The sequence below is a fragment of the Bos grunniens genome, chromosome 8 (genome assembly GCF_055505025.1).
Source record: "Bos grunniens cultivar Pamir isolate PY7600 chromosome 8, Bosgru_T2T1.0, whole genome shotgun sequence".
Lineage (NCBI taxonomy): Eukaryota > Metazoa > Chordata > Mammalia > Artiodactyla > Bovidae > Bos > Bos grunniens.
In genome coordinates this window covers 72219788-72236169 of record NC_141172.1, presented here as the reverse complement: position 1 = coordinate 72236169, position 16382 = coordinate 72219788, and the positions used below count along the sequence as shown (strand labels likewise).

Below are 16382 nucleotides of genomic sequence, written 5' to 3'. Positions count from 1 at the left end.
CAGAAAGCATTCCTGGCGCTAGCAATCCAGGAGTGGGGATGTCCAAATGCCAAGAAAACTCAGGCATAATAGTGCCAAGACATGTGCTAAGTCTTTGGGAAGAAAGCAAAAATGCCTAATTTCCCTTTGCCCTGTTTTATGGCTTCTCCATCAACTGATTCAGTCTGGCAGGTCCCTTGTCATGGGAGCCAGGCCCACAGGCCACCCAGGATCATGAGCGATGGCCCATGTTGGCCTCTCAGAGACTGAATCATGGACGCACCGATGGAGCAGCTTAATTTCTCGAGCTGCTTCAAAGGGCTGAAATAGAAGGCAGGCATGTCCTGCTGTTTGTGGGATGTTACCATCTTGTAGCAGAGACCAGGGGCCCCCAGGCTGATGCCACTCTGTGCCAAGACTCAAAAATACACTGGCAACATATGTGCCAGAGGGAGCCGCTTATCCCCTCTTAGCTGTTTAAGAAATCTCCCAGCACTGCTTTCAAATTGTGGTGTTGGAGAAGACTCTTGAGAGTCCTTTGGACTGCAAGGAGATCAAACCAGTCAATCTGAAAGGAAATCAACCCTGAATATTGGAAGGACTGATATATATTAGAACAACTGATGCTGAAACTGAAGCTCCAATACTTTGGCCACCTGATACGAAGAACTGACTCGCTGGAAGAGACCCTGATGCTGGGAAAGACCGAGGGCAGGAGGAGAAGGGGGTGAGAGAGGATGAGATGATTTGATGGCATCATCGAGTCAGTGGACATGAATTTTAGCAAACTCCAGGAGACAGTGAAGGACAGGGAAGCCTGGTGTGCTGCAGTCCATGGGGTTGCAGTCAGACATGACTTAGCAACTGAACAACAACAGAAACTGAAACTGAATGTCAAACGCATCATCAACAAAAACTGAGAAACTAGTCCAGTGTTTTAGAAAGAGCCGGGCAGGAGGGCTGAATCCCAGGTCACAATCAATTTTGATGAATTAATTCAATCTTTCATTTTCCAAAGGGCAGTAATATCAGGAACCTACATATACACTGGGGCCAATGAGAAGCTTAATTAAGAGGTTACTGAGGTTATAGAGGTTATTGAAGATATAACAGAAGCTAAAAGCATGCTTTACTATTCTGGCAAATCTGGTTTGCACACAGCATAAACAATAGTCCCACTTAGGGGAAGACACAGAGAAAGAGAGAGAATGAAGCTGCTGATTTTAAATCTACTTTCAGAGTTCTGTGATGGCCTAGAGGGGTGGATGGGAGTAAGGGGATTTCAAGAGGGAGAGGACATATGTATACATATAGCCGATTCACTTCATTGTACAGCAGACATTAACACAACAGTGTAAAGCAAATATACTCCAATAAAAATTTTTTTAAAAAATCCACTGTTAGAACAAACAGAGAAGGAAGGAGGGATAAGTCTGGTATTAACATATATAACTACTATATATAAAATAGATCATCAACAAGGGTCTACTGTATAGCCCAGAGAACTCTACTAAATATTCTGTAATAATCTGTATGGGAAAAGAATCTGAAAAAGAATAGATACAGGTGTAAGTATAACTAAATCACTTTGCTGTACACCTGAAACTAACACAATATTGTAAATCAACTATACTCCAGCGTAAAAAAAAATTTTTAAAAGAATAAAGATAAAGATTATCTCAGGTCCCAGAAACTGTCAGTTTCTGATGCTCAGACCTTCTGCATTTGTCTGGCAGTGGAGTTCCTTCCATTCAAGCCCCAGGTGCCCTGCTCATCTGTCATCTCCTTGAGACCCGAGATCCAGCACAGGGCCTGTGCTGGCCCATGAAGGGCACTGGCAGTTTCTTCTACACAATTAAATGGCTCCCAAAGCTGAAAGAAAGCAGTACGCACTATTCTTTTGTGACTCCAAGATCACAAGCCCTTGGGGAGATGTGTCCTCTGCCTGAATGTGACTGGGTTTTTCCAAGTTCTCAGTGAGATAGATGTCATCCCTGATTTACCTGTTCCCATGATCAATCTTGGCTGTGACCTTCTTCTTGAGCTCTGCCAGTTCATCTTTGGGGAGGGTGCCAGACAGGATCTGGGACCGCCACTCTATCAGGCTGTATGTCATCTGCTGCAGCTGGCGGAAGAGCGTGACCTTGTTGTTCTAAGGTGGGAAAATGAGGCAGAGGAAAGGACCAAAAAATAAATGGTGTGATGGGAGATGAGAACATCTTTTGCCTTGATCCTTTATAAAGTGTTATTTAACCAATTATTCTGCCATATAATGAACTGTGCACTTTGAGGGGACCTCTTTTGGCTCAGTGGTAAACAAATCGCCTGCCAATGCAGGAGATGTGGGTTCGATCCCTGGGTCAGGAAGATCCCCTGGAGAAGGGAATGGCAACCATAATCCAGTATTCTTGCCTACAAAATTTCATGGACAGAGGAGCCTGGTGGGCTACAGTCCATGAAGTCACAAAGAATTAGGCATGACTGAGCAACTGAACATGCATACACAGAGCAAGCTGTGCACTTGGAGGCGACCTCTTTACATCACTAGGGATGGCTTTGCCCTGACCCATTCCCACCTTCTCCTCTGCTGCAACTTCAGAAACAGATAACCACTTGTAGGATGGACAGGATGGAGGGTTGGTCCTAACTCATAAGTGTACCAATCATCCACGTGCCTTAAACTTCTGCCCATGTTCCTCCTGTGGTTGAAACCAGCCACTTGGGACTTCCCTGGCGGTGTTAAGAATCTGCCTTTCAATGCAGAGGACATGGATTTGATCCCTGGTTGGGGAACTAAGATCCCACACACTGAGAGAGAGGCAACTAAGCCCAGGTACTGCAGCAAAGATCCAGCACAGCCCAAAATAGAAAGAACAATAAAAACAGCCAGCGATTTCCACCGTTCTCCAGACACACTAGATCACTTTGTAAGTCTCTTCCCATCTTGGCTCCTACCCACATTCCCAGCCACACCATACACTGATCACTACCTCAAAAATCTATGCTCCTTCCACATAAAACCACATGTGTTCTCCCATGTGCTCGAGATCCTCACAGTAACATGACTCCTCTACCTGGAACCACTTTTCTCCTCCTCCCCCCCGCAACCCTCCACGTCTCACTCTCACAACACACCCTTCTCTAACTGCTAATTCTGACATCTACAGGATCTTAGAAGTTTCTTCCTCAAAACCGTAACTCTGGCTTGGTTGTCTCTCCCACAAATGCTGGAATTTGCTCCTCTCTCAGCACTCTACCTGTACCACATTGGCTAGCGTTCCTCTCCCCTTCGATGGTAAGAACCTACAAGACAAGGTTAGTTTTGCATCTCTAGGAGCTGGTACGGAGTAGCCATTCAATAAAATATACCTCACCAATGAATTCTGGATGGGAAAAGAACTGTAATTTCAGAGATATGGGATCACTGAAAAGAGACTGTGACCAGTTATTATAAAGTCCCCAGAAAATTGTTATACCATCCCAAAAAACATTAGACCTGGAATAAATGAAACCATTATTCTGGGCTTCAGTAAGAACTTCCTTAACTGAACTAAAATGAACTTAACAACCAACTAATTATTTGTGCCTCAATCATTTTAAGAGTCTAGTGCTTGATATTCATACCATTATACCTTGGTTCTATCCAAAGGATGCATTCATTATATTTAAAAAAGAAAAAAAAAAAGTCAATAAGCATTTACCACGTGCTAGAAATAAAGTTCCTGTACATTCTACAGGAGAAGGCGGCAATAAATTTTAGATATATGTAAATATATACAAATATTTAAATATGAGCATTTAAATAATATACATCAATATCATATGTAATATGTACATTAATTACATGCATATAATATATATTACATATGTAACCACACAATAGATAATTTCAGAAATGATAAAAAGTACAAGGAGACTCCTCTGGTAGTCCAGTGGCTAAAACCCAGGACTTGCTATGCAGAGGGCCTGGGTCCCATCCCTGGTCAGAGAAATAGATCCTACATGCTACAACTAAAGAGTTCACAAGCCGCAACAAGACCCAGCGCAGCCAAATAAATAAAAATAAATATTAAGAAAAAAAGCCAAAAGGAGGTAGAGCAATATGATAGGGCATGCCTGGTGGAAGGAGGCCTCCATAGAATAATCAGGAAAAACTGTTTTGTGCATCCTTTTTGATACACCAATATATCCACCACCCTCTGTATACTGTGAGACCACTTTTTTTTTTTATTCATAGGTGGAAAGTCGTGATACATTTGGATAACATATACTTCCAGAATTATCAGGAATATTACGATCTCCCGTAAAAACAATGCCAAAAAAAAAAAGCCGCACAAAGAAGCGGCTGATGGCTGTCAGGCACGTTCCTTAGTGATGCTCTTCTACATCCATCCCAGGGAAGATGCCTGGGCCAGGTATCAACAACAATCAAGGCTGAAAATATCCAAGATACTCCTGAACAAAAAGGAAATGTAGGGGCTTCCCTGGAAGTTCAATGGATAAGACCCTGCCTTCCAACGCACAGGGTGTGGGCTCAATCTCTCGTAGGGGAACGAAGATTCCGAATCCTGCATCCCACAGGGTGTGGTCAAAAAGTTAAAAAAAAAAAAAAAAGAGTACATGTGGAGTAAAGGGTCCTTAACCTAAGAGCGGACAGTGAGGACAGCAATGGGATTAGAGGTAAGAGCCCTTCAAGAAGTTCAAGGTTCTAGGCAAACAGAGAGGAAAGAGATGAACACATTTATCCATGATTGCAATACTCTCTGATAATCCCCTGGAGAAGGAAATGGCATCTACTCCAGCATTCTTGCATGAGGAATCCCGTGGTCAGAGGAGCCTGGTGGGCTGCAGTCCACGGGGCCGCAAAAGAGTCAGACATGACTTAGCATCTGAACAACTACTGCTAATGCCAATGATCTGAAAGCACAAAACACAAAAGCTGATTAAAATCATGAAACCACCTGCATTTTAGGCTTTTAGCATTTTCTGAATTGTCTCTTCCTCATCAGTCTTTAGAAAAACATAAATGAAACTTTTTTTAAAATCTCATTTTTGAAAAGAAGAGGTAAACTAACCCTGCTTTTTTATTCATTCATTTCCATATAAAATATTTCCATGTCCTTGTCTTTCAAACTGAGAAATCAAGCCCATAAAATCTTGTCTTTCAAAGCCTCTAGGCAGAAAAGGATCTTTTATTTCTTGCAAATTATTTGTCTGCTCCTAGTTTTTCCCCCCAATATTTTCTCATTTTAATTAAGATATTAGGTCTTATAATACAGTAAAGAAAGAGCTCCAAGTCTCCGGGGACTACCTATGAGAGACAGCTCTTTGTGTGGGGTACTTTTTCACAAGTTCTTGGTCTCAATTATATTAGACACTATCCAAGGCAATTTAATTATTGCCTGTCCATATCAGCCTGGTTTGCCAAGAGTTCCCCCAAGAAGTATGAAGATGGCCATTCTTCTTGCGATCACTGTGCCAAGTTAGTTCTGAATAGACAAGCTGGAACACATCAAAGGATGCAGTCTCCGACTGTAAGAAAATGGATTTTATTACCACATTCCTAAAATTGTTCTAAGAGGATGTTCTGTGCAGGAGCTGGTTCCTGACACTTTATGGATTCCTGGGAAAGCAAGTGAGGACAGGAGAGGGGAAAATCAAGCGTTGCCTATAAAACCAGGAGTCAAGGACTCAGGCCTCCATCTTCACCCCCCGTTCATGTGCCTCTCCTACTATCTCTAGCCCTACTAATTTCAGTCTTTGTACTAGCAGGCATTCCCTGGTGGCTGAGGGGACTAAGAATCCACCTGCAATGCAAGAGATACGGCAGACATGGGTTCAATCCCTGGATCAGGAAGATCCTCTGGAGAAGGCAATGGCAACCCACTCCAGTATTCTTGCCTGGAGAATTCCATGGAAAGAGGAGCCTGGGGGGCTTCATACAGTCCATGGGGTCACAAAGAGTCAGACACAACTGAGTGACTGAGTGTGCACACACACACTGTCACATAATTCAGGAGTGCAAGGAATGTATTTAATAATGTCTTTGATCCTCCCTGCAAAAGTCAGCACAAGTCTGGACACAGGAGTGGACGAAAAGCAAACTGTGACAGCTCGGATTTAAAATGACACTCTGGTTTCAGTTCAAGGAACTTTTCAAAATTAATTTTTATTGTAGTTGCTTTACAATGCTATGTTACATTCTGTTGCATAGCAAAGCGAATCAGTTATACATATACATACATCCCCTCTTGGTAGGATTTCCTTCCCATTTAGGTCATCACAGAGCACTGAATAGAGAGCTGTGAGCAACACAGTAGGTTCTCCTGAGTTGTTGAGCTACACAAAATAGAGAAATTCAAATATTCCTCCAACCAGACAGTATAGATATTTCTGCATTTGCTGAAAACTTCTCCCTCTTGGCAATCTTTGAGGTTTCACTTTTTACATTTCTATTCTGGATATCTTTTTATGATTTTTATGGTTACCTGGGGGGTACAGGGAGAAGAGAAGGGACAGACTGGGAGATTGGGACTGACATATAAACACTACTATGTATATAATAAGGTAACTAGTAAGGACCTACTGTACAGCACAGAGAATGCTACTCAATGCTGTTATGACCAAATGGGGAAAGAATCTAAAAGTGTGGTTATATGTATATATATAACTGGTTCACTTTGCTGCACATCTGAACTAACACAACATTGTAAATCAATTACACAGCTATCCTTATTGTTATTTAGTCACTAAATTGTGTCCGACTCTTTAACCCCATGGACTGCAGCCTGCCAGGCTCCTCTGTCCGTGGAATTCCCCAGGCAAGCATACTGAAGCAGGTTGCCTTTTCCTTCTCCATGGGATCTTCGTGACCCAGGGATCAAACCTGCATCTCCTGCAAGGGCAAGCGGCTTCTTTACCACTGAGCCACCTCCGATACAAATCATATATTAAAAAAAAAAGAATTTCTGGAGATTAAAATCAAAGTGACAGGAGGAAAAGAAAAACAGCTTTGTCTTCAATAGTAGCAGGAATACAGAAACCATCCATTGAGTAAATTAGACATTCCAGGGTCATGGAGACAATGGTATCACTCACTGGGTATCAGAAAACCCAAATTCTATTCTCCATCTTCTTTCCCAAAGAATGCAGACCACAGTCAAAAGCCTCTTCTCTGGCCTTCTACTTCATCTCTCCCTCTGCAAAAGAATCAGTGTTTCCTCTGCTGACCCTCTCCTCTTCCATGTAAATGTTCTTTGCTGGAAGTATAGGAACTTACTTAATTTCTATCTTTAATTTGATCACCAACTTGCTAAGCGACTTTGAGCAAATTATTCCCTCTGGGATATGACCATCTGTAAAATAAGGGGACCAGCACTGAGATCCGTTCCCCAGGATAAGCGTCTTGAAGTCTATGGCTGAGATATTAAATTCAATTACTCCTCTAAGCAACTTCCTGATTAACTGTATCTGACCATCTCACTCTGATATATTCACACACTGGGGTGGCTCTATATCCAACTGCCCCATATAATAGCTCTTCAGAATGAATCTCATGTCTTTTCTGAGTATCTGGACCCCGTGGGATCCAGGATGGTATCCAGGTCTCTCTGTGTACTGTGCTGCACTGACCCTCAGTTCTGGGAAGACGGGAACCACACCTTCCCACTCAGTCTAGTGCTTTCTCTCTGTGTCAGACAAAGAGACAGCCTGGCTAGCGAAAGCTCAGTTTTTCAATAAAAGATTCCAGTAAAAGACAGTTTTTGTCTCTGGAAGCAGTGCAAGAAATTCTAAAAGCCAGGTACCAAAGTCAGAGGAAAACAAAACTGGAAAAATACTCAAAGCACCCCCCCTACCCTGTTCTGACCGTCATCCCACCTCCTCTTGCCTCTCATGAGAGCCACACACTGAAACAGGGCTTGTGACCCACAGAGAAAGAACTCTGACACCAGGACAAAGATTTCTATAGCAATTTTCTGTCCTTTGGGACTAAGTGATCAGATGTCAGTTTCAACCATGAAGCCAGCTTAAGTACTGAGAGAGTCAATTCCTAGGCAGACTGATAAGAAGTCCAGGGTTCCAAGGAGGAGAAAGGGTTTGGGGTTGGTTCTCAAGGAGGAGATAGGGGTCTGGAATTTTCAAGGAGGAGGAAAGGACAAAGGCTTTTTTTCCCCTCTATATTCCTTAGTCACATAAAATGTTTTTTTCTTTAAACCCAGAATTGATGATCACACAATAAACAACTCAGTTTAAACTCTGTAGAGTCAGCAAAAACAAGACGGGGAACTGACTGTGGGTCAGATCACGAACTCCTTATTGCCAAATTCAGACTTAAATTGAAGACAGTGGGGAAAACCTCTAGACCATTCAGGTAGGACCTAAATCAAATCCCTTATGATTATATAGCGGAAGTGAGAAATAGATTTAAGGGACTAGATCTGATAGAGTACCTGATGAACTATGGATGGAGGTTCGTGACATTGTACAGGAGACAGGGATCAGGACCATCCCCATGGAAAACAAATGCAAAAAAGCAAAATGGCTGTCTGAGGAGACCTTACAAATAGCTGTGAAAAGAGGAGAAGCAAAAAGCAAAGGAGAAAAGTAAAGATATAAGCATCTGAATGCAGAGTTCCAAAGAATAGCAAGGAGAGATAAGAAAGCCTTCCTCAGCGATCAATGCAAAGAAATAGAGGAAAAAAACAGAATGGGAAAGACTAGAGATCTCTTCAAGAAAATTAGAGATACCAAGGGACATTTCATGCAAAGATGGGCTCGATAAAGGACAGACCTAACAGGTATGGACCTAACAGAAACAGAAGATATCAAGAAGAGGTGGCAAGAATACACAGAAGAACTGTACAAAAAAGAGCTTCATGACCCAGATAATCACGATGGTGTGATCACTCACCTAAAGCCAGACATTCTGGAATGTGAAGTCAAGTGGGCCTTAGGAAGCATCACTATGAACAAAGCTAGTGGAGGTGATGGAATTCTAGATGAGCTATTTTCAAATCCTGAAAGATGATGCTGTGAAAGTGCTGCACTCAATATGCCAGCAAATTTGGAAAACTCAGCAGTGGCCACAGGACTGGAAAAGGTCAGTTTTCATTCTAATCCCAAAGAAAGGCAATGCCAAAGAATGCTCAAACTACCGCACAATTGCACTCATCTCAGACGCTAGTAAAGTAATGCTCAAAATTCTCCAAGCCAGGCTTCAGCAAGACGTGAACCATGAACTTCCAGATATTCAAGCTGGTTGTAGAAAAGCAGAGGAACCAGAGATCAAATTGCCAACATCCGCTGGATCATGGAAAAAGCCAAGAGAGTTCCAGAAAAACATCTATTTCTGCTTTATTGACTATGCCAAAGCCTTTGACTGTGTGGATCACAATCAACTGTGGAAAATGCTGAAGGAGATGGGAATACCAGACCACCTGATCTGCCTCTTGAGAAATCTGTATGCCGGTCAGGAAGCAACAGTTAGAACTGGACATGGAACAACAGGAAATCGGAAATAGGAAAAAGAGTTCCAAATAGGAAAAAGAGTCCGTCAAGGCTGTATATTGTTACCCTACTTATTTACCTTATATGCAGAGTACATCATGAGAAACGGTGGACCGGAAGAAACACAAGCTGGAATCAAGATTGCCAGGAGAAATATCAATAACCTCAGATATGTGGATGACACCACCCTATGGCAGAAAGTGAAGAGGAACTCAAAAGCCTCTTGATGAAAGTGAAAGTGGAGAGTGAAAAAGTTGGCTTAAAGCTCAAAATTCAGAAAACGAACATCATGGCATCTGGTCCCATCACTTCATGGGAAATAGATAGGGAAACAGTGGAACAGTGTCAGACTTTATTTTTTGTGGCTCCAAAATCACTGCAGATGGTGACTGCAGCCATGAAATTAAAAGACACTTACTCCTTGGAAGAAAAGTTATGACCAACCTAGAAGGCATATTCAAAAGCAGAGACATTACTTTGCCAACAAAGGTCCGTCTAGTCAAGGTTATGGTTTTTCCAGTGGTCATGTATGGATGTGAGAGTTGGACTGTGAAGAAGGCTGAGCGCTGAAGAACTGATGCTTTTGAACTGTGGTGTTGGAGAAGACTCTTGAGAGTCCCTTGGACTGCAAGGAGATCCAACCAGCCCATTCTGAAGGAGATCAGCCCTGGGATTTCTTTGGAAGGAATGATGCTAAAGCTGAAACTCCAGTACTTTGGCCACCTCATGCGAAGAGTTGACTCATTGGAAAAGACTCTGATGCTGGGAGGGACTGGGGGCAGGAGGAGAAGGGGATGACAGAGGATGAGATGGCTGGATGGCATCACTGACTCGATGGACATGAGTGTGAGTGAACTCTGGGAGTTGGTGATGGACAAGGAGGCCTGGTGTGCTGCGATTCATGGGGTCGCAAAGAGTCGGACAGGACTGAGCGACTGAATTGAACTGAACTTACTAACTCTACTGTGTGTTTGTGTGAACGAATGACATGCCCTGCGTGAAGTGAGCATTAAGCCCTGCTCTTCTGTTTCCCAATGCCTCATAATGACTGAAGGCAGCCCAAAACGGGGAGCCTTATCGGGGTTTTAACCAACCTATCAATGCCAAGAGATACCCAACATCCCTTCGAGGGGAGCAGTCAGAAATGTGCGAAGCATGTGGACTGAACTTTCCTTTCTCGGCCAGCTTTTTCTGGTCTCTTTGTCCACTTCATAATCGCGTGGGGAATTAGAACTACTAACAATCTGTTGGATCATAGACTTTCAAGGGACTTGTGACCCATGCTGTTACTGTGTACTTTTCCTTAGAAACCCCATATATGGAAGCGCTTAGCCTTGTTAGACTACGCAAGCCTTGCTACAAAGTTCCTAGGAGCCCCTATGTGAGAGGTGGAACTCTAGCTCCAGGGATGACTCTAGCTTGGCTGCCTGCCTCAGGGGCCAATGACCTGAAAGTGAGTCTTTGTCATGGTTGTGCCTCCTATCTATATGGATAGAAGCACTGCTGGTGACCGTGAGGTTTTTGAGGACACAGACTGGGAACTGCAGGATTTGTTCAGATTGGAAATACAGTGGACTTCTTCCTTTGGTAGTGCTAGCTCTTAGTGGACCAGAGGAGGCTCTCTGGTGGCTTTTGTCTCAACTCCTTAGATATTCTTTTGTGAAAACTATGGAAATGAACTGGAAGGATTGGTCCTAGTAGCTCGAAGACAAAAATCACTTTTTCCTCACTAGCCAACCCTCCACCACCTCTTTTGCTATACTGATGTGGCAATGACTCACCACTTCTACTGAGGCCAGGACTGCACTCAGGAATGGGCACCGGCACACATCAGATGGATCCCTCCCCAGTAGGCATAGCTTGGCAAACATTCTGGGAAAGCTACTCTGCTCCACCCCAGGTGGCATCAGAGAAAAGGGCAAATCAAAGGTTTTGATGGTATGAAACTAAGTTGGTCTGGGATGCCATCAGGTCTACCCTGTTGCATGGTGGTAAAACAGGGAGGGACGAGTAAGATGTCTGTGTTGGTAAGGGACAGATTAAGTCCGACCAGAGATGGAAAGCTTCGGTGGACAGTCTGTCTACACCCCCATCTAGAGCAGGAAAGGACTCTTCTGTTACAAAGAAGCCACAGCTGTAGATGCTTCTTTTTTCTCTCTTATAGATGGGAGCTAACAGTTCCAAAACCACTCCTTTAAAATGTATTAAAAAAAAAAATGTTGGAACAAGTTGGATCCCCAGAATTTAAAAAGACATGCCTGATCTTCTTCTTTGATACTGAATGGCCATGGTATCCTTTGGAAGATGGGGAGCACTGGCCTGTTAAAAGGGTCTCTCAATTACGATACCATTTTACAACTAGACCAGTTCCATAGAAAAGAAATGAGAAGAAGTGACATGTTCTTCTTTACCTCTCTGAGAGACATGCAGACTTATGTCATAAGGGTGCAGATTTGGATGTGAAACCTTCAGCTGCCTCCTGTTCTCTTACTTTGCCCCTGTATCTGGGGCTCCCAACTGAATAGGCTGAGAATCAGGGCACCCTTCCAGTAGGGGTTGCCTCAGTCTCAGTAGAAATTCAAACAGTACCAATTGCGGTCGAGACTATTTAGAGAATTCAGAAAAGTATATAACTAAAGAGCCTCTTGATGAAAGTGAAAGAGGAGAGTGAAAAAGTTGGCTTAAAACTCAACATTCAGAAAACAAGATCATGGCATCCGGTCCCATCACTTCATGGTAAATAGATGGAATAACAGTGGAAACAGTGGCAGACTATTTTTTTGGGCTCCAAAATCACTGTAGATGGTGACTGCAGCCATGAAATTAAAAGACGCTTATTCCTTGGGAGAAAAGTTATGACCAACATAGACAGCATATTATAGAGCAGAGACATTACTTTGCCAAGAAAGGTCCATCTAGTCAAGGCTATGGTTTTTCCAGTAGTCATGTATCGATATGAGAGTTGTACTATAAAGAAGGCTGAGCACCAAAGAATTGATGCTTTTGAACTATGGTGTTGGAGAAGACTCTTGAGAGTCCCTTGGACTGCAAGGAGATCCAACCAGTCCATCCTAAAGGAGATCAGTCCTGAATATTCATTGGAAGGACTGATGTTGAAGCTGAGACTCTAATACTTTGGCCACCTGATGCAAAGAGCTGACTCATTTGAAAAGACCCTGATGCTTGGAAATACTGAAGGCAGGAGAAGGGGATGACAGAGGATGAGATGGTTGGATGGTATCAATGACTCAATGGACATGAGTTTGAATAAACTCCGGGAGTTGGTGATGGACAGGGAGGCCTGGCGCGCTGCAGTCCATGGTGTCACAGAGTCAGACACTACTGAACAATTGAACTGAACTGCACAGTATATAGAAGCCTTTATGGGACTAACTTTACTTTATGACATTACTTAGAGAGATGTAATGTATGTCTTGGGACAGATGCTGACTCCTGACTTGAGAGCTCGAGTTTTGGGGGAGGCTACTACTTTTGGAGATGAATGGCTTGAACATGAGACAAGGGGAAAGAGGGAACATGAAATAGCCCTCCTTCCTACTGGGAGCCAAACAGTTTCCATAACATAGCCACTTTGCCAGATGTACTCTTATAGGACTTAAGTAAGTACATGCTAAGACTTTAAACTATGCTCAGTTGGCTGACACAGAACAGGGAGAGAAGGAAATTCCTGATAAACTCCTAGTACAGACTACAGGAGGCTCTCCACAAGTTTACTGATGTCAATCTTGAAAGTGCAGAGGAGGAATGATCTTAAAAGACAGACTTCTCACTCAGTCAGCTCCAGGTATCTGGTCTAAGTTACAAAACCAGGCGTTGGACCAAATCAATCCTTAGGAAAACTGTTACAGCTGGCTCAGACGGTGTATTATGGTAGAGAATACAAGGAAGAAAATAAGAGGCAAAAAAGAATCAGGCAAAAGACTGAAGCCCCAACAAAGGCTGTTTGACCTGCTCTGAAACGGCCTGAGAAAAATGCCCAGAGGGACCCATGTGAAAAGGGCCGGACTTGTTATTACTGTGGAAAGAGGGTACCTCGAGGGAGATTGCCCTCAGGCCTCTAAGCCGCCCCTGGCTCCATGTCCTGTCTGCAAAGGACCATACCGGAGAAGAGGCTGCCCTCGTAAGTGTAGGCCCCAGGGTTCAGACTCTCAAGAGAATCGGGACTGAAGGTGCCCAGGAGTCCCCACACAAGCTCCCATCCTAGTGACACTTGAGGAACCCCAGGTATTATAACTGTGAGGGCCAATCAGTCGATTTTCTTTTGGACACTAGGGCAACTTTCTGCTCACTAAAGCCACTGGTCTGCTTTCCTCCTGATCCACGACTGTAATGGGGCTGTCTGGACAAGCCAAATATTTTTCAATCATTGATTTGAAGGATGTTTTCTAGAGTTAAACCTATATTAGATAATCCTCTACTATGACTTCAAGACAACTGAAAGGATTCTTGGCATTACAGGCTACTGCCACATTTGGATTCCACATTATGGGGAATTTGCTTGGCCTTTATATAAACTTATAACTGAGACTCAGCAGGCCCAAACCAACAAACTGGTTTGGTCTCTAGTTACTCAAAAGGCTTTAAGGCTCTTCAAATTGCTCTCTTGTAGGCTCCAACTTTGAGCTTGCCCACAGGCTCAGAGTTTCGTTACTTTGTTACTGAAAATAAAGGCTATGGCCTCATTGCTTAAGGGTAATTGTTGCTATTGTTTTGCTAATGCCTAAAGCTTATAAGTTAATTAATGGGCGAAATTTTACTGTACTGACTTCTCATGATGTAAGTGGGATCTTAAACTCTAAAGTTCAGAGCAACAATGCTCCAGCTTTAAAGCTGCTGTAACTCAAGGGGTGTCAAAAGCTCTAGGAATAGAATGTCACTTACACTGTTACCGGAGACCCCAATCTTCAGGAAAGGTAGAAAAAAGCTAATGGCATTATTAAGAGACATCTGCGTAAGCTAACTCAGGAAACACAGGACGGTTTAAAGTTTTACCCATAGCTTTAATGAGGGCTCAAACTGCTCCTAAGAAGAAGGGACTGTCTCCATGACAGACTGTTTCCCTGCACAGATATTGTCATAGATCCTGAAGCCTTAAAATTAACTATGTGACTCAGCTTTCAGCTTTTCAAAAGACATTACCAGGAGGTTAACACCTGACCCAGCCTTTGATTCAAACAGGCCGCTGTTGAGCCAGGAACTGAGATGGGCCTGAGAATCTAGGTGGGCTTGCTTCTGCTGACTCCTGAAGTCCTGATGTCTGCCGTTTGAACCTCAAAACAATGCCTTCTTGTCCTGGACTCATTCCTATGCTGCATTCCACAATCAGTCTAATTGCTGGGTCTGTGGAGCACTCCCTTCCTCATCAATTGAAGACTTCCCAAGGTGAGTTTCTCCACTTCAAGGAAAGGACTTTCTTCAACTCGGAGAATATCTTCACCAACAACAATCATATATGACCGCTCTTCTTGATCTGATGACATCTAACAATCCTAAGACAGACTGATGCAACTATGGACATAATGTAACTTTTATTTTGATTATGTTTTAACTTGGTTTAATGACTATTTTCCTGCACATAAGAAAGTAAATGGGTCTAGATATGGTGGGTTTCTACCTGATATTTATCAAATATGGGATGAGGTCATACGGCTAACTCCTAAAAAGGGGCTCATACTATCTAATACTCCCATGTGCTGGGAACAAATAGAGCCATCCCCAGAAGTCAGCCAACTTAATTATAATGATTGGAAACAACTGGGACTTTTGCCTCAAGAAATACACAATGCAATCATTCCTGGGTTTTCCAAACCCAGTTTAGGTCCTCCTCTTGCCTGGCCAGGAACTGATTGGGACTGGATCCCTCAGTCACGCTGGTTTGCTCCAAACGGGACCTGTTGGCTATGTGGCTCTAACCTATGGGTGTGGCTTCCCCTTGGCTGGATAGGAAGATGCACCCTAGGTCTAACTTTTATTCATAGCTTCTTATTTTCAGAGCTTCCAGAGAAACCTATTAATCTGCCACACTTTAAAACTCCTTGGGCAATATCTGTATTTCACTGGTACGATCATCCGGCTACAATATTCGTTCTCTCTCTGGGAACTACAGATCAGATGTTATACTACAAGTTGATGCTCTGACTAACTTTCAGCCCTTAATGCTGAACAAATACAAATTAAAAAGGTGGTTTTACAAAACTGATTGGCCTTAGATTTTCTAACAGCTGCACGAGGAACTTGTGCCATTATTCATATCCAATGCTGTACATATATAACAGATATGAGTACTAATGTTACTCACTTTACTGAACACATGAATAAGATGATTCAGGTTTATGGATTCTCCTGAAGCCTCAGTCACGTCACTTTGCGAAACATTAACTAGCTCCCCACAGTGGAAAACTATCTCAATTGTAATAATTATAATTGTTCTCTTTCTACTGTTTGCTCCCTGCATCTCTAACTGTATAACTGGATTTGTTTCTAACCGTTTGAAAGCTTTTAAATTACAAATGATTGTCCAGGCTCTTACCAGTGCCACAACCTCCTCCAACTATTACTTGGGGCCCCTGGATCAGAGACCCTCAATATGAGGGTTAGGAAAATATGTTGCCTCAACAATTTAGGAACCAAGAAGCAGTTATGGAATGAAAACGATGCCCATTTCCCTTGGCATCATAATTTTACTAAAAGAAAAGGGGGGACAGAGAGTCAATTCCTAGGCAGACTGATAAGAAGTCCAGGATCTCCGAGGAGAAAGGGGTCTGGGGTTCTCAAGGAGGAGGAAAAGATAAACCCCCCCTTTTTTTTTCTCTCTACATTCCTTTTTTTCTATAAACCCAGAACTGATGATTAGAAAACAAACAACTCAGTTTAAA

General features: G+C 42.9%; 1 protein-coding gene across 3 annotated transcripts in view; it reads right to left on the bottom strand.

Moving 5' to 3' along the window:
- Positions 1-16382, bottom strand: part of DOCK5 (dedicator of cytokinesis 5) — a 280689-nt gene that overhangs the window by 139556 nt on the left and 124751 nt on the right. For all 3 annotated transcript variants that reach the window (XR_015170066.1, XM_086416473.1, XM_086416474.1), the window contains exon 6: positions 1983-2131. Coding sequence is in view for 1 of the 3 variants with exons in the window: in XM_086416473.1 (XP_086272599.1) it covers positions 1983-2131 (149 nt within the window). In the remaining 2 variants the exon portion in view is untranslated. The remainder of the gene's footprint in view (positions 1-1982; positions 2132-16382) is intronic.